The following is an 18,638-nucleotide window of genomic DNA, read 5'->3' on the forward strand; positions in this document are numbered from 1 at the left end:
TCAATTTTAGATTTTTCTCAAATTTTAAGGGCAAGATTCGGTCATTCCCCCCCTCCCCCCCAAAAAAAAGATGCAGTATTTTTCTTGCATCACTTAACTATTCAAATTTGTACATTTCGTAAAAAAAAGGAGATACAAATTTTTCATTTTCATTTTCTATTTTTATCTTTCAGACATCAGTTTTCAGTGACATTTCATAGAAAGCTTGTGGCCTTTCTTAAAAGTAAAAAGTAACTGAGGAAACTAACACTGGTTATTTGAGTTTTTTAATTAAATCCTCTTTCTCGTGTCCAAATGACATGTGAAGATGTAATGAAATTTTATTTTTGTAGAGGAGGAAGTGATTCATTTTTGCTGTATTTGATATTGATAATAAAATAATTACTTTTCAGCCTGATATAGAATTGGCATGGGCTGGAAAAGCCATTGAACATATGGAAGTGCATTTCAATGTAAGTAGTTTTATTAGTTTTCACTTTCATTTTAATTATAATGGACCTTAATTAACCCAATACCTTTGTTTGAGATAATCTCAGCCATTCTTTGAATGTCTCTCATCACTGAATGATGCAAGTTTCATATATTTTAAGAAATGTGCTTTAGAAAAATTTTGTTTAGGAAAAGTAACACATTTACAATGTGGTTTGTGTATCATTATGGCTATTTGATTTTGTGTGCGGGAATATCAAGTCTTTTAACCTATGTTTATGCAAAAGCAAAAGCCCCCAAGCATTGGTTGTAATGGAGGAAATTCAAAATATAAATTTTGTTTGTAGGGAAACAGGGGACTGGAAAGGTAAATTTGGATTGACTATTTTGTGCCTTTTTGGACGAGGACAATTTGCCATTAAATGCTTTGGGTTAAATGCTAGAGCTTTATTGAGAAAAAAATGTTTTCCAATAGTGAACATGCTGAAAATTAGGTACTTAGATATTAATGCAACCACTTTAATAGAAATCACCAGATTAGAATGTGCCAAACTCTGGCAATCATGCACATAACCATTCTTCTGCAAGCATCTTCATAACAATCCTTCAGTCAAGCAACAATGTAATTTTTTTACGTGTCCTTTTTTTTTTTTTTTTTTTTTTGTATTCCTAGTTCCAGTGATTTTTATGATCAAAATGTGATATTTTCCCCCTTAGTTTTAAAATATGAGCTTGTAGAATTTGCCAGCAATGGAAGAAACTGCGGCAAAATTTATGCAAGAATACAGAATTTTGCTGAAGAGTTTCTGAAGGGAACACAACAAAGAAATGAATCTCTTTGATAGTCAGTGTTGCCAAGAGTGGCATGAAGCTTAGTCTCCACAGTTCTCTGATATTAATTGAAAACAGATAGCTGTCTACTTCGGGAGAATAGCACAAAAAAATTACAGAAAGATTTGAAAAAGAATGTTAAGTGTTTTTTTTTTTTTTAATTTCTCATGTAATATTTATTTAATAATTAAAATTTGTATTTTAAATTGCTAAAGTACATTTCCTTTTCATGTATTGATAATGTTTACTGACTTAAAATTAATATTGGTAGTTTGGGAATCTTTCATCAAAAAAGGCACGAAAAACTACCATCTTGCATCTGATAAGTAACTTTTACCTTTTCATCCGTAAAAAATGGGCACTTTATGCCAAGGTGGTTGTGTTAATATGTAAGTGCTGAAAATTACTTAGACTTTGGCAAAGCAGCTGCAAAAGTAAATTCTCAGTTGTCAGTTGCATTTAAATAACTTATTAACTAAATAACATTTAAATAACTTATTTCATGAAAGAAGTAGTACCGATGTAAAAATGGACCAGATATTGTAACTTTTAATACAGACTTTTATGAAATTTGTAGTTTTTGTTTTGTCTTGTTGTAGAATGAAACTCAACAAATTTTAATATAGCTGTATTAATTACTAAAACTTATAGGAAAATACTTGCAGTGGTACTTCCTTATTAAAGCAACCACCACAGTCACTCTCCTAAAATCAAATTATTTGCCATAATTGGCAAACTTGTAATTCCAGTAATAATAGTAATATGTTGTATAAAATATGTAATGTTTAAGGTGTGCAGTGCCAAATTTGTGCATTTCTGTATTTTTTTTTTTTTTTTAAATCAAAACTTTGCTGTTTACATGGTGAAAACAGTAATTTATTATACAGTATGTATGATGATATCATACAATCTTTATTAATATTTATTTACTCAGAATTGTATTTTTAAACTTTTTTTCTTGATATGTTCGTAATGTTTGCTGATTAATATTTATATGGCAGTAGCATTAATAGGATGATGAAAAAATGTCACTGTTTTTCTCCCCCTATGGACAGCAATATGTTTCTAATTTAGAAAAAAATCAGAAAATTTCACTAACTTAGCATTTACATTACTCAGCACATTAAACGTTATAAACATCATGTGATATAATTGCAGTTTTTCCTTTTTTGAAGGTTGCCATAGTATTTTCTAGCTTTTACCAAATTAATTTGGAATACTAATTCAGAAGTCAAACAACAAAAATCAGCGTTATACCTACAAAATTTTCACAGGACTAGTTTCGATGGTTTTACCGAACCATCATCTTCAGCTGCAAAACCGCAAATGAACAAGATAGGAAATAATGATTAGATAAGATAAGAAAGCCTGGACAAGAATAAGCAAGTGGCGCCATCTGTTGGCGAAACCAGAACTAAAACATAATTTCTCTAAAAGCCGAAGGCAAATTTGGATTGGAATTAGGATCGTTAACTAGAACAGAAAGATTTTTTTGAATGTGAAATGCCTCTAGAAAATCCAGTTCTCCAATGGAAGATGTTTTTTGAATAATTTTGGCAGCAGAAAAATTGAAAGTGTGATTTTCGGACCAACAATGATGGGCAACAGAAGACTTCTGTGTTTCCTTTTTTCTAACATATGCCTCATGTTCTTTGACGCGAAATTTTAAGGCTCTCTTAGTTTGGCCAATGTAAATTAAGCCACACTGGCAAGGAATCCTAAATACCCCAGGAATTCATATCCGGAATGGGGTCCTTGAGTATACAAGTTGGAATTTTATTGATGGGAGAATAAACAACCCGAAAGTTAAATTTCTGCAAAATATGTGCAACTTTATAGCTAATTGATGGAAAGAAGGGAATGACAACAGAATTTTTATAATTTCCTAAAATAAGAGTGTGTTCCTAAAATAAGTAAAATAAATAATCCGATCCCTAAAGATGCTTCACCTTCGGACTTATCCAAAATAAAAACTGCGATCAAATCTTCGCAAATCATTTCAGGCAACTTAAAACATTCGCTTATCCCATCTGTTGCGAATTGTGCCAGATTATATGCTCTTCCCAAAATTCATAAAAGTGGTATTCCTTTCCGCCCTATTGTATCAAATTTAGGTACTGCCTCGTATCCTTTAGCTAAATATTTAGTTTCTAGATTTTCCACTCTATTAGACAATAACATTTACACCATAAAAAATTCAATAGAGTTTGTAAAAAAGGTTAAAAACATTTCTCCTAGTAATTTACTCATGGTTTCTTTTGATGTAAAATCATTATTCACCAATGTCCCAGTGGAGAGTGCATTAAGATGTCTAGAAACCAGACTTCGCGAATTTCATTTCTCTTGCATCGAGATTGATGAGCTAATTTCTCTCACTCAACTCTGTTTGAAACAAACACATTTTGTTTTCCAAAATAAATATTACAAGCAAACTGAGGGATTAGCCATGGGAAGCCCCCTCAGTCCCATCATGGCTGATATCTACATGCATTACTATGAATCAAAATTGTTTGAAACTTTAAACTTCCCGGCATGGTTCCGCTACGTAGACGATACTTTTACCCTGTTTGAAGGTAATAAAGATGATTTAAATAAAGTTCTTTCAACAATGAATTCTATTGATCCTGCTATTCAGTTCACTTTTGAACTTGAGACTTGCAATTCTCTTCCGTTTCTCGACATTCTGGTCACACGTAACACATCCAACTTCAGCACTACAGTTTACCGTAAACCTTCATCGGTTTGCCTTCCACCACACTTTAAATCATGTCATCCGACTAAACAAAAGTTAGCTTCATTTTATTCCTATGTTTTCCGTGCTCTTCAAGTTTGCTCCTCCAAACTAGCCCTTGATGAAGAACTAAATTATTTAAAAGCAATAGCTATTGACAGGGGCTTTTCACCCAACATTATTAATCAAGCAGTTAAAAAATTTTCATCTCAACACACTAAAAGCCACACTCTTATTTTAGGAGATTATAAAAATTCTGTTGTCATTCCCTTCTTTCCATCAATTAGCTATAAAGTTGCACATATTTTGCAGAAATTTAACTTTCGGGTTGTTTATTCTCCCATCAATAAAATTCCAACTTCTATACTCAAGGACCCCATTCCGGATATGAATTCCTGGGGTATTTATAGGATTCCTTGCCAGTGTGGTTTAATTTACATTGGCCAAACTAAGAGAGCCTTAAAATTTCGCGTCAAAGAACATGAGGCATATGTTAGAAAAAAGGAAACACAGAAGTCTTCTGTTGCCCATCATTGTTGGTCCGAAAATCACACTTTCAATTTTTCTGCTGCCAAAATTATTCAAAAAACATCTTCCATTGGAGAACTGGATTTTCTAGAGGCATTTCACATTCAAAAAAATCTTTCTGTTCTAGTTAACGATCCTAATTCCAATCCAAATTTGCCTTCGGCTTTTAGAGAAATTATGTTTTAGTTCTGGTTTTGCCAACAGATGGCGCCACTTGCTTATTCTTGTCCAGGCTTTCTTATCTTATCTAATCATTATTTCCTATCTTGTTCATTTGCGGTTTTGCAGCTGAAGATGATGGTTCGGTAAAACCATCGAAACTAGTCCTGTGAAAATTTTGTAGGTATAACGCTGATTTTTGTTGTTTGACTTCTGAATTAGTATTTATTCGGCGTGTTATTGTGTCTTAATTAATTTGGAATGTCAAGTTTTGTCAGAGCACATGTGATGGCCACCATAGCAAGGAAGTACCAATGCAATTTCTGTTTATAATTGTTAAGTAATACATTTCCCCTAAAATAAGATCTAATTGGAAAATAAGCACCAACATAATTTTAAGGTTTCCTTGTAGTATAGTATAAGCCCTGTCCTCAATAAAAGCCCTAGATCAAATCATCTGCCAGGTGTATTGTAAAATGACCTATTGGAATGAATGAACAGCACACATGTGCACTTAATAATGAGAGGCAGGGTTGTGATTAATTAGAATTTTTCAGAAATTAATACACTGATGTAGCATATGTACTTAATGCACATGTGTGAAATAAACTTTTTCTTAATTTTGTGCTTGCAATATTTCATCTCTTTAGTGAAACCTATTATTAACGATTTTTGTTGCCATTCGTATTTCATAAATCTTCAGTTAACACTTGATTTAATAACATATTTAAAGATGCTTTAATAATACTTTGATTCCTAACCATCTTAAGTGTAGAAAGGACTATTTTATTAAGTACAAGAAAGGAATTGTGGAAGATCCTCAGGCCAAGAATTTTACAGCTTTCTTTTAAGAGAATTTGAATCAATGAAAGGTCCTAAAATGGCAATCAATGCGATAACTGCAGTCAACAGGCAGATGATAGAAATGCTCAGAATTGCATGTGGGAATTTAAAAGATATGATCTGTAAATGGATCACTCACTTTTGCTCAAAGAAAAACAGAATTTTTGTTTGCATGCAGGGCTGATATTCAAACATTTGCCCTTGCAGTGGTATCACAGTTAGACATATCTCCAGAAGATTCAAAGCATCATAGTACTGTACAGATGGCATCCTTCAGTGATATGAACTGTCTGTAAGGAAATCAGCAACACTTTTCAAGTTATAAGGTATTTAACACTTCACCAACCGCTAGTGGTTCAAGAGCATACACACGTCCGACCGGCCGCTCAGTCGCAGATTCTCCCTGTCCTGAATAACTGTCAGGACAATCTGATAAATTGTCTAAATAAAACTCTTCAGTGCCAATTTTTTTGCTCATCGTCAATGGTAAATTTTTTTAAAATGGTGTGAAAATGTGGGAGTTTACGAAGCAACGCACTTAACGCAAGTGAGCAATGTACCTCGACAGTAACAATAAAATGCAGATGCTATAGCAAATGGCATTTGTTTATCGCCATGGCTACCGATTGATAGGCTATTTTTAGGTAGCCCTGAGGAAAAAAGCGATTAATAGGCTATCATTCAGTAGGCCGAATGCCGATTAATAGGCTTTCAATCGGTAGGCGTTGGCGAAAAAGGCTGTTTAATAGATTATTGGTCAGTAGGCTTTGGCGAAAGAAAGCTGATTAATAGGCTATCGGTCGGTAGACGGCGAAAAAAGGCGGTTATTAGGCAATCAGTCGGTAGACGGTGATAAAAAGCCGATTAATAGGCTATCGGTCGGTAGGCATTGGCGAAAGAAAGCCGATTAATAGGCGATTAGTTAGTAAAGTGTTAAGTTATTAATGTGTACTTGAATTCAAGTCTTAGTAATGCTATTGACATTATCATTTTTCCATCATGATTGCTGTGGATGAAACTGCTGTGTTTATGAGTCAAGGATCTCTTAATGACAGTTTATCATAAGGGTGTCTTGTCAATCTGTGTTCCCTCCACTGGTTATGAAAGTGCATGTGTTACCTGTGATTTTGTATAATTTGTCTGAATGGAAAAAAAGCTTTATGTAATCATCCTCCAATGCTTTGAGCAACTTATAATGTTCCTCTGTACTTTGTCTATAATAAAATAGAGGAACCTAGTGAACTAAGTAGTGAATTATCAGAGTTCAAGTATTTACAACGTAAACTCAAGAAGGGTTAAACTACTCTTTTATTCATTCAAAGAAATAATAACAGATTGTCCCTTCTCAGAATTACAGGAAAGCCTCCACTCGGAATAAGAAAATAAGAAACTACTGTATATACCCGCGTATAAGTCGAGATATTTTGGACAAAAAAAGACTTCAAAGTGGGGGGGGGGTCGACTTATACGCGGGGCCATAAAAAATTAAAAGAATCGGAAGTTCAAAAATTTCTGTATATAATGCAGTTGTTTTCTTCCTGCACTCAAATTGAACGACTTATCAAATAAGTCTCTTACTTGAAGTAATTTCATGACTTAAATTATGTGACGACTGTGGCCGTAATTCCGGGAGGATTGACATCCGTCATTCAACCCCTAGATGTCTGCCTCAATAAGCCCTTCAAAGTAAATGTTAGAAAATATTGGGCAGAGTGGATTAGTTTCGGTCGACCAACATTTACAAAGGGAGGCAACATTAAAAAGCCTGATATTACATTAATTGCTCAGTGGGTTAAAGATGCTTGGAACGAAATACCCTCTGAAATGATTATAAAATCATTTAAAAAATGTATTAGCAATGAACTAGATGACACGGAAGATGATACTGTTTTTGAAAGGGAAAATGACGACGAAGGCTCTAGTAGTGAATGTAACAATACAGAGTTCAAGACTGAAAATATGTATGATGACAAGCCAATGACGACAGAAGAGTTCTATGAAATGTTTGGCGAATCTGACCATGAATTGGACGTTGAAGGATTTTGATTTTGTTTATTTACCAAGGTATTTTTAATCGTATATTTACTTTTTTCTCAGATGATTTTGAATAAATTTAATACTTAAAAAATTTTTTCGAAGTTTCTCGATCAATTTCGGAAGGGGGGTCGACTTATACGCGGGTTTCTTATTTTCTACGAATTTTTTGTGTCGAAGTGGGGGGGGGTCGAAAATTTCTGAACTTTAGATTACTCAATCTCAGAATCATTATTCAGTACTGTGTGGATTTCAGGAAAAGCCAGATTTTGTACCACTACAGTATTTAGCTTAATCGAGGGATTTTCCTTCATGGGGTGTGACCGGACCCTCTTTTCGGACACCTGAATTAGTTTAAATTGTTTTGCTTATCAGCCCCTTGTGTTGCTTCTTTTGGCTACTGCCAAATGACATTATTTGACCCATCTTTTTCGCTCTTCTCAGATTGTCATAACGGATACTGCTTGCTTTGAAGTGTTTGTTGAGATGAAAATCTCGTGTACTTGCCATATGCGTGTTTTGAGAAGCTTGTCAGTTTTCAAAATTTACAGCAAGTTGAAATAGACTTTTGAGTGTCTGTGGGTTTTTCACCTCAAGAAAATCTTGTATAGGAGGAAGCAGCCGTGGGTAAATAACTTCGTCACTATCTGGTCCCTTTCCATACAATAAATTGAATATTTGAATGTTTCACAAAATAAATCCATCAATTCTTCCACATTCATCTGGTATTTACTGAAGAGCTCTGTCTCCAACTTCACTCGGTCTTTGATAATTGGCAATGCTTTGGTCTTTGATAAATGCAATGCTCGGTCTTTGATAATTGGCAAAGTAGCACAGTCTTGAAAGCCACCCATTTGTATGTTTCAGAGCTTGGATCCCCCAGCAGGAACTTTCCGATTCCCTTGAATCAAATAAGAGTCGGCTTTAAGCCTTTTAAGTCGGCTTTAATGATTGCTCCTTTTTTAAGTTCCTGGACCAGATGTAATGTAAAATTCAGTTCCAACTGTTCCAGAAAGAACTTGACAGAACCTTCGCCATCGAACGTCACAGTTGGTTTCATTGTTGCACGCATGGTCTCTAGAATGAATCCAAATCCTTCCATCGGGTTTATTGAAGACAGTGGGATTTCAAACGTTGGAGGGTTTAATGAAAATTTTCCTCCTTGTAACGCTGTGGGTTGTTGAAACTCTGGGTGGCAATATAATATACCTTTCTAGTTTGTCTATGATAAAATATTGAGAACCCTAGTGAACTAAGTAAGAAATTATCACTGAGTTCACGTATTTACAACGTAGACTTGAGAAGGGTTAAACTACCCTTTTGTTTAGTCAGAGAAATAATAACAGATGGCTTCTTCTTGGGCTTACAGGAAAGCCTCCACTTGGGTTATAAAATCAGGGTAAGGAAATAAGAAATTTATCTAATACTAAATTAAACAACCTTAGCTGAAGCTAGACACACATACCTAACGTAGTTGGCCCTTAAATTGAACTAGCTGGCAATTCTCAACAGGCATGTACAATACGGCCGAGCATAATAGATTCAAGAACGGAGTAGCCAGAAGGCAAACATGTGCCACTAAGGACTCGTAAGCACTCTCTTTCGAAGTAAGTTGAACTTCTTTTAAATACTTCTTCTAACTCATTTACATTCAACACGATTCTAAAAACTCATTCTGATAGGGAGTTGTAAGTGGAAAACAAGAGTTGAAAGGAAAGGGTTTCAAAATTAAAATAACCATTATAAAATTAAAATACATCTTGCAAACTGATGAAGACTGGTGCACACAAGCTGCTATAAAGAATTGAATTAATTTAGTGCTTCCGTCTGCTTTGCAGTGTAGACAAAGAAGTCTGCTAGTCGGGTTGAGCCAGTTTTAGGTGCTGCATAAAGTACGCATAATCGCAATTGTATAATTTTATACATTTATCACAAGTCTGCATGGTACTGATTATCTGAATGACATTAATAAGAGACCAGGATTTAACAAGTGTTCATAAATATTTGTAATACTGATAGGTTGACTTTCCCATTGAATTAGTACTTAAGAATGTAACATTTGTCTTAGACCTCGATGTAAATTTTTAATTGAATCCCATCTGTTTCGGCGAGGTATCTAGTTTGTTAAAAAAAATCACAGCATGTGATCTAATGCAATAGTCTTATTTAAGTTAATAAAGTAATTGATCAAGAAGCTTGCAATTAGATGTTACAATGAATAAATGCAGCTTTAAGTGTTATTGAAAAATCTAGGCAAATGGGTTTTTAAAAGCTTAAATACTAGTAATTGGTTATGTCTTTAGAGGATGACGTTCAATTGAGTAATTCCAAATGCAGAAGTTTTAAAAAAAGCAGTTTTCTTGACAGGAATGAGCACAACTTGAGGAAGAAAGGGTGGCATTTGAATTCTATTTGGCTATGGAAAACTACATAAAATGTATTACATAAGTGCATCTATTTTTGAACTTTTAAATAAAATAATAAGTGTCAACATGCTATAGAAAGTGAGTTTTAAAGTAGATTCTGCTGAGATTAGTTAAATTGACCCAATCAGTACTCGCTACCTTATAGATATGAAAAACTTCATTACAGAAAGAATGGTACATCAAATAATTATTCCTACAGGACTGTTGGTATTTCAGTGAGCTAGCCATTCAACAGCTATTCATAAGTGAAGCACTGAAAATAGAAAGGTTAGAAATCAGCACAGAAACTTTATGGAGTTATGGAGTGTAAACTGCAAGATTTCATGACTGAGTAAAGAATTTATGGGATAAAATCTTTGACAGCTACTTTGCCAAGCTTAAAGCCACAGTTCTATCAGAAAAAGAAATACGAGAAATTCAGTCCAGAATTTGTGATTTGGAACTTTTTGATAACGATCTAAAGCAGCGGTTCTCAACCTTTTGACTCACTGACTCTAAACAAAAATTTAAAAACCTTAGTACCACCATTACATTTTACAGTGATTATTTTAAAAATTTTCAATAAAAATATTAAAAAAATATTTTGCCATTTACACATCTATTGGTTATTCTTATTAAATATGCACATATTGATTATTATTATCAATGTGTGCACACATATTAGATTGAAAATTGGTTACCATTCTAATTATCAAATTTAAGTTATAATACTTTAATTCTCAAATTTAGTGTGAAATTTGGGCCTGTTTAAGGGAGATCAGTTTTTTTATTTCATCTTATTTCAACCATAAAATAGGATCCACTTTTAATTTTCATCTGTATTTATTTTTCAAATAGAACATGGAAGAAAAGCCTTGTTCACACAAATAGGTTTTGCAGAAAGGTGATAAAAATTTACCAGCAGTGATATGTGTGCCACCGGTTGAGAATCGCTGAGCTAGAAGAAAATGAGACAGGGTTGCCACATTGCCTGGAAAACCAGAAAAAGTCAGGAAATTTGAAAATTGACCAAAAATGTCAGAGAATTAAAATATTTTAACTCAAATCTGGAGATATCAGGGAATTTCATATCCTGATTACCCCAAAAAGTGATTTTTGCACCAATGCTGAAAGTGGACACTTTCTTGGCAAATTACATATCACTTGAGCATCATTCAGCAGTTAGCATAGACCCAGTTTTCACAGCGTCAATTAGATTGTCTTTCAGAATGGCAAAGCAAGTTCTCAGAAACCTCCAGAGTCCAGAGAATGTGACTCAAATGTTCTCCTGCCTTTTGGTTTGGAGAGCTCCAACTTTCAGATAATTAGTTTTTCTCTTGTTCACTTCAGTTAATATTCTGGTAAGTAAAACTTTGTGATCTTTTACACATTATTAAATAATTATTTTAAATGTATATTCAATTCACACTCCATCGTATTTGCTCTGTTAAACTTAAAAGAAGTTTATTGATGTTTTTTGAATCACATTATTGTGTGTTGTTAAAAAATTCAAATTAATATCTTCAACATTGGCAGCATGGATATTTCATGATTTTGGGGCTTCGAAATTGCACAAAGAAATCTAATACTCTAAATTACATTAACAAAAGTGACTTTGTTTGCCAAATACAAAAATATTTATTTGTTCTGAACTTAATTTTTCATTATTTCAATTATTTAATAATTTGTGTTTAAAAGTTTATGAGTTTCCACAAAAAAACTTGTTGGCAACAGTGCATTTTTTTTTTTTTTTTTGTCGCCAAGCTCACCAATGGTAATGCATTTAGCAATATTCAGTTAAGCTTTGAAATAAAACAGAAAATATGTATAACCAAATTTAGCAGTTTAAACATATTAAGCATTTGTAAATTAAATTTAGCTAAAAATTAGCTGATTAAACATATTAAGTACATGTAAGATCAGATTAGTGACCAGGTGTCCCGAATTTTTAGTCCCTGTCCTGATTTTTTCCAACTCGTTTCTTGGTCTCGAATTTATAGCTTTTGTCCCAGATTATCCTGAAAAACAGGAGCATGAGAACATAAAAGTTTAAATGCATATATTTATTTAAGTAGCGTAGATTGCAAACTAAGAATACAAGTGTAAATTAAGAGACGCGAGCCATACTTTATGCATAAACGGGGGATTCCGCATCCAGATTTCCCCAGCATACACGGAGTTTTTGCTCACAGTCGCAGTTCATATTTTTGCTTAAGCCCATAATCACATCTAGATACATGCGTGGCTAGGCAGGACATTTCCGAGAAATGAGATTCTAGTAGCACTGGTTTAAGTGGGAGGGATTCGAGAAAAAGCAGCACAACTGAATGCAATATTCCCTGTAGCCGGGGAAGCAATGTCCTGGCTACGCAGAACATTTTGAAACTTTGCTAAAAATGTTTTATGTTTTGTTTTCATCTGTGCCCCGCATAGACGTCAACCAATGAGATGAAAATTATGCATCTGAAGGATCACGAGTAATTTCTAATATGGCTAATGGCAGTAGTTTGGTGCCATGGATTATAGAAATGGAAGCTGATTTTACTGAAGGGGAAAAAAATATATTTGTGTTCTCTGTAATATAACCGTCTAAATAATTTTTAAAGGACATTTTTGTAACGAATTTTTCGTCGCCAGAAGTTCACCAAATTTGTTATATTTCATATTGACCCACAGAGTACTGTGTACAAATACTATCATTGTTATATATTAATGGAATTTTTTTAATAAAATTTAAAGTAATTTTTTAAAATCTGTGTATATATGTGAGACTTTATTTTTTACTATGTACTTATCATTTAAATTATTTATTGCATAATCAGCAACATACTGTAAACAACATAAAAAGTTGCTTAAAAAGGAAAGCATAGCATGTGTAATTATGAGAATAGAATAGTCATTAAATTTGTATGCTAATTTTTTTATGTTATTAATGAAATACTTTATAGGTTATAAATATATTAGAAACTATACTTTTACTGTAAATTCCCCATTTTGAAATGTTTGAAGTTTATGGATTTATTGTTATGCATGATGAAAAAACATTTGTATCTGGTTGTAACCAAAGTTTTCCACCAAAAAGCTTTCTTAATAAAGTTCTTAATAAAAAATATTAAAAAAAAAAACAAACATGAAAGCAGTATCTTTAGTGCAGGTAGTAATCACCAAAAAATCTGTGATTTTCTGCCAACGTTTTGGTAGTTTTTCAAAGCCTTTGGCTCAGAAACTTGGTGGCCGTGAGTCCAAACACAGATGAACCTCATTTCGGACATTCTGTGTGGGATGGAAGATATTACCAGCAAGATGTAGCTGCAGGTGTGAAAAAAGGGAGGAGTGATGTTAGGGCTATATATTCCTCCCTCATGTAGCACATGCCAGACCGTCATTTGGGAAGTATTTTACAGCGTGGGAACTGCTCTCGTGCTACATCCCGGTTGATTTTCCCCCATACAAAGAGTGTCCTCTGCAAGTTGCAGTTTTCTAAAACTCTTTTCATGCCCTGCATCTTGTTTGGCTGCGGCAATAGGTCCCATTTCACATAGCTGGCAATGTAAATAAATGTTCAAATGTGTTCTGATTTTGAGTGCGTCTCATCAGAAATCGGTCCCAGTAAAGTCTGCCTCATTTGCATTCCCGTCTGCCATACCACAATGCATGTCTGCCATTTTGTAGTTCATATAACCAACCATTCTCTCGGCAATTCACAGTAGAAAATGCAGTTGAGTCCAAGGAACGACCGACCCTTTTTATATCATTTACAGTGTCACCTAGTGGCTTGGGGATTACTTTCTGTGAAGAATATTGATTGTATAGCTGCGTTCTATCATCTTGTAAAAGTTTGCCCACTTTTTCAGATTCATTTTGTATGTTATCTCTCTGTACAGAAAGAATGAGAGAAGTAGCCATTAAAAATATTTAATACCACTTTAATTAATCAAATTACAAACTAAAAATTCTTGTAAATATGGTTGTTGTATTATAATTCTTGAGTTCTACTTCTCAAGTAATTTCTGCCTGCCAAGCTTAAGTTAGAAAGATTAACCATATGCAAAATGTTCTAATATCCTGTTTTCCCAGCATTCTTCACAAATTGAGGGTTATTTTTTTATTATTTGTATTAAAAATTAATCTGATTAAGAGATTTTTTGTTAGTTCACATTTAATTATTAATGAAAAAAAAAAAAAAAGGTATGATAGAACATAAAAATGTTTTTGATTGATTTCAGCTGATTACTTCAGTGGATCCCAGAATACTTAAACTCACTCCCTATGATAATGAAATATATGAGGCTTTCCAAAATGATTTTCCTGATTTTAAACTTGATATACTTGATGAGGAGAGTTTGAAAAGCACAGAAAGTAAAAAAGTAAGTTAATGATTTAGTGATTTTTTTTTGTGTGTATATGTATATATTTATATGTACATATATATGTGTGTGTGTATGTGAATGTTTCTAGTGTTTCTTGGTTAACAAAAATTCTGGAGTTAACTTGTTAGTGCTCAGTGTCCTATATATAGGATGATATAATTTTATCTTAGTTTAAAACAAAATTCTTGAGAGTAACCTAACCTGGTAAAAATTGCTCACATGGCAAGCGAAAGGATTTACAAGGTGAAACGTCATGTCTCCTCATTTAGCAGCATCTGCTTCCTCATTTTAATTAATTAAATATTTTCTGATCTGACATTTATGTAAGAAAACGAAGAAGTTCCAGAGGTAGTTGCTGGTTAATTTGCATTCATTTATTGCTTTGCTTTCACAGCTATTTCATCTAGACTTTCCTTCTTTGATACAGATTCATTATAACCAGTACATAAAGAACTTTAATTAGCATTAAGTTTGTCTTGTAAATGGAAGACTGGACTAGCCAGCATTCTTCATTTTTACATTAGACTGAACCATTAAGACTGACAAAAATAAATCAATATGTTTGGTAACATGGAATGTGCGTTCCCAGTCTAGGATGTTTTTGAAATTTCAAGGTCAATGATAGAGCGTCTTCTATTTTTGAGTGATAACTATTCATGGTTACAAACCATTGTGGTCTTTCCTTTAAGTGATTGTCTAAGGGAGCATTCAGATGCTAATATAGTTATAACAGCTGTCTTTGTTGTAAGCCATTAAAGCGATTAGCTTTGTTCACTTATTACTATGTTACTTATGTCTAACAGGGTATAAACTGTAGCCAATCAGGAAAGTAAATTAGTGCATTCGTGAATGTGTAGTTGATAGCAAAATTATCGATTATATGACAATTCATATTTGCTTTGCTGTGATTTTTTTGATTCTTACACCATCTTGGCATAAAGTTAGAACATTCAGTCATAATCTTTATACCATGATCCTTTGGTTTGAGTAAGGTCTGGATTCTTATGCCAGTTGACCGTAAAGCTTTTGTCGGAATGCTTCCTTTAAACCCTTAGTAATGTTCTTTTTCATTGTTTATACTTTATACTGATATTTCTCAAACGTTGTCATTACAAATGGTTTCACCATGCTGTAGATTGTGCACATTAAATAGCAGTGATGTTTTAGTAAGGCTTGAAGATGCAATTCAAAAATTTCCTGAGGATGTAGAATATACTGTTGACTGTGAATTTTGAAAGGAAATCAAAGCACACTGACATTTGAGAAATGGGTAAGTGTTAGCTGATATAATTATAAAAGACCATGTTGGAAATTTAGAGATGACAACTGGTGATGAATGTGAGGACACTGAATTACCTCTAACTTCTGATGCAAAGGCTGAAAATTGAAAAACAAAACAGTGCAGTTAAATATGAAGGGGAAACGCTCCAGAATATTCAAAATAGTCCTAAAGTAGAGAAACATCCTTAGTTATTTTTGAAACACTAAAAACTGAAAGTGCAGGACAGATGAAATGCTAGAATATGGAAACCTGTAAAGCCATTAATTCATAGACTTTTAACTAGCAGAGTTCCTACATTTTATGTGATTTAATCTATGATCTTACATTTTGCAGAAAGTACAGCATAATTTTGCAAGTATTTTCATAAATTTCACATAATATTACTATGAAATTAGAATTTTAAATGTACATTATGTGTTTCATAATAACCATCTATTTTTTAAACACTTCTTTGAAGTGTTCAGTCATCTTCTACTTGAAAAACATACAACCCATATTTTATACATAGGGCTTATTTTCCTTAAGTTTTACTTTTACCATTTGTAAAATTTATATATGCTATTGTGTTGGGGGGAAAAATCAAATTCATTAGAACTGTGTTAAGAGAAATAATATTGAAATTAATGCATTTACATAAAAGTTTTTCCTTAGCAAATAATGCTTCTTGAAAGTGTTTAGCACATAGCATACAGCAGCACTATTTCATTAACTCATATTTCATTTCTTCTATTTGTTGGTGTGAGAGCTTCTGTAGTTTTGAAAATTAAAGGCATATATGATTGCTAAATTACAAACACATGTAAAGTGTGACTGGGTTGTAATGCGATGAAATAAGAAGCCCATAATTATCTTACTGCAATAATCCTGATTATAGGCACAAGCACATATGATCTGCATTATTGTTTCAGTACTTCAATTGACAGCATGACTTTTGTAATTTTATCATCCCTTGAAGTATACAGTACAATATTTTTTCTTATTTCTCTATTTTATCTAGAGGATTAGGCTAATATGTCAATTTTGTACTTAAGGGATAGAAAATGCACAATGCAGCAAATGGTACATTTTAATGTTGCCAATGGCATGATGTGTGTAATTTATCAGTTAAACATTACACAATGTATATATATATATATATATATATATATATATATATATACACACACACTGAAATTTGAATTAAGTACAGAATGGTTATAAAATAATTTTCCCCGTATGAATAAAATGAAGCCAAATTTCATATACAGACTAAAAGGTATCAAGAGATAAATTTCACTAAAAAAAAGAAAGAAAGAAAAAGTAAAGGAAAAGGTATTAGAAATCACCAATATGAGAGATTTTTAGTGCTTTTTGGAATTAAAAAGTGGTCAACAATTATAGTGATTGTATGGAAAGAGGATTATGCTAAATTCCGTTAATGTTTCAGTAGTAAAAATTGCACATACAGGACTGAATGACATGAAGTACAAAACTCACCCAAAATAATCTTTTATTAATCAATATTAAGTACCCCTCGACCATGTGCAATATTTTTGATGTGCTGATTTTCCCTGTGTACACAATATTGCATCTGGTGTATGACGTTCTCTGCTACTGTATATAAATTATCAGTTTGGATGTTTGTAACAGCCCATCATATTCTCTTTCAAGGAACTCAGGTTTGTAATACCACCGGTATACACAACACACTTAAGGTATCCCCACAGCATAAAATCATGGGTTGATGTCCAGGGAACAAGGCAGCCAGTCCATTGGAAAATATCAACTAATAACTCTCTTTATGGAATGTTGAAGTAAAAGGTTCTGTACTGAACAAAGAATATGTAGCTGTGTTGCATTGTTCATAAAAAATTTGTAGAATCTAAGCATTGTTTTAGCTAAAATTCAGGAATGATTAAAGTCTGCATCATTTACTGATATTTCTTACTAGTAACAGTGAAGATACAAAACATGGAAAAGGGATATTCTCAAAACAAGTATGGCCCTAGTAAAAAAAAAAAGTATGTTTTGAAATCAGCCATGAATTGTTACTTTTGCAAAATGCAGTGGCACTTAATGGTTTATTTTTGGACATTCAGATTCCAAAATTTAACAGTTGTGAGTAATTATGAAACCAGTCAGATAAAAATAAGCCTCATCTTTATGCAGCATTTTCGACAAGGCCAATAATTATTGATTTCTATTTGAGCAAAAAACATTAGTGTGAAAGTCAGGCACTTATCAGAACCTGTCGTTTTTATTTCTTCCATACGACTGATCGTATATGGATAGAAATGCAGCATTTTTCTGTAAGATTTTCCTCACAATAGGATAAGGCATATCAGTTTGGCGAGCACTTGGACCACCTGTCCATCAAATACTGCTGTGGCAACTTATGTTACTGCATCATCTGATGCTGATTTTCATCCCCTGCTAGCTCTTAACACTCAGCTATCCAGTTTCCTCAAATTCTTTAATCATATCTTTTCAATGCTACAGCAGACAGTGGACTTTTACACACATTTTACGGCCTTCTATACTCCCTAAGAGCTGCTGCAGCATTGGACTCTAGTATGAAACAGCTTTATGAGAAAAGCACGTATAGGTAAAGTAGGACACATTAATTGCAGGTCAACAGCCAAAAATCTGCTGACTCAGTCTTAGCCCCCCTTTTAAAGGAATGAGTGGTATTGCTGCCATGTACATACTAGGAAATTTATATAATTTACATATTACCATTTATTTATTCTTACAAAGGACACAAGGAAAAACCATAGATTGTGCAAATTTTCTAGTGCGTGTGTGACAGCTCTCCTGTTGACAACTTTTGGTACTAAAATATTTTTTGGTAGACTTCATCTGCACATGCCTTCCACAGTCCATATATAAAATTTGATTTCATTCCGTTCATTAACTGCAGATGTCTTAAAACAAGGAAAAGTTACTTCATAACCACCCCGTACATTGTGCCTAACACAACACTCGGACTTCTGGAAACATCATTTTAATAATCTTCATTGCTTGATTTAATTGATTAACAAAAGCCC

General features: G+C 33.2%; 1 protein-coding gene across 5 annotated transcripts in view; it reads left to right on the forward strand.

Moving 5' to 3' along the window:
• LOC118201818 (protein PBDC1) overlaps window positions 1-18,638 on the forward strand; it is a 48,242-nt gene that overhangs the window by 20,371 nt on the left and 9,233 nt on the right. For all 5 annotated transcript variants that reach the window (XM_085807240.1, XM_085807241.1, XM_085807239.1 and 2 more), the window contains 2 exons: window positions 393-452; window positions 14,187-14,327. In XM_085807240.1, the coding sequence (XP_085663366.1) occupies window positions 393-452; window positions 14,187-14,327 (201 nt within the window). The remainder of the gene's footprint in view (window positions 1-392; window positions 453-14,186; window positions 14,328-18,638) is intronic.

The sequence above is a fragment of the Stegodyphus dumicola genome, chromosome X1, assembly GCF_044657685.1.
Source record: "Stegodyphus dumicola isolate Sdum_Otavi_A_Nest chromosome X1, ASM4465768v1".
NCBI classification, from domain to species: Eukaryota; Metazoa; Arthropoda; class Arachnida; order Araneae; family Eresidae; genus Stegodyphus; species Stegodyphus dumicola.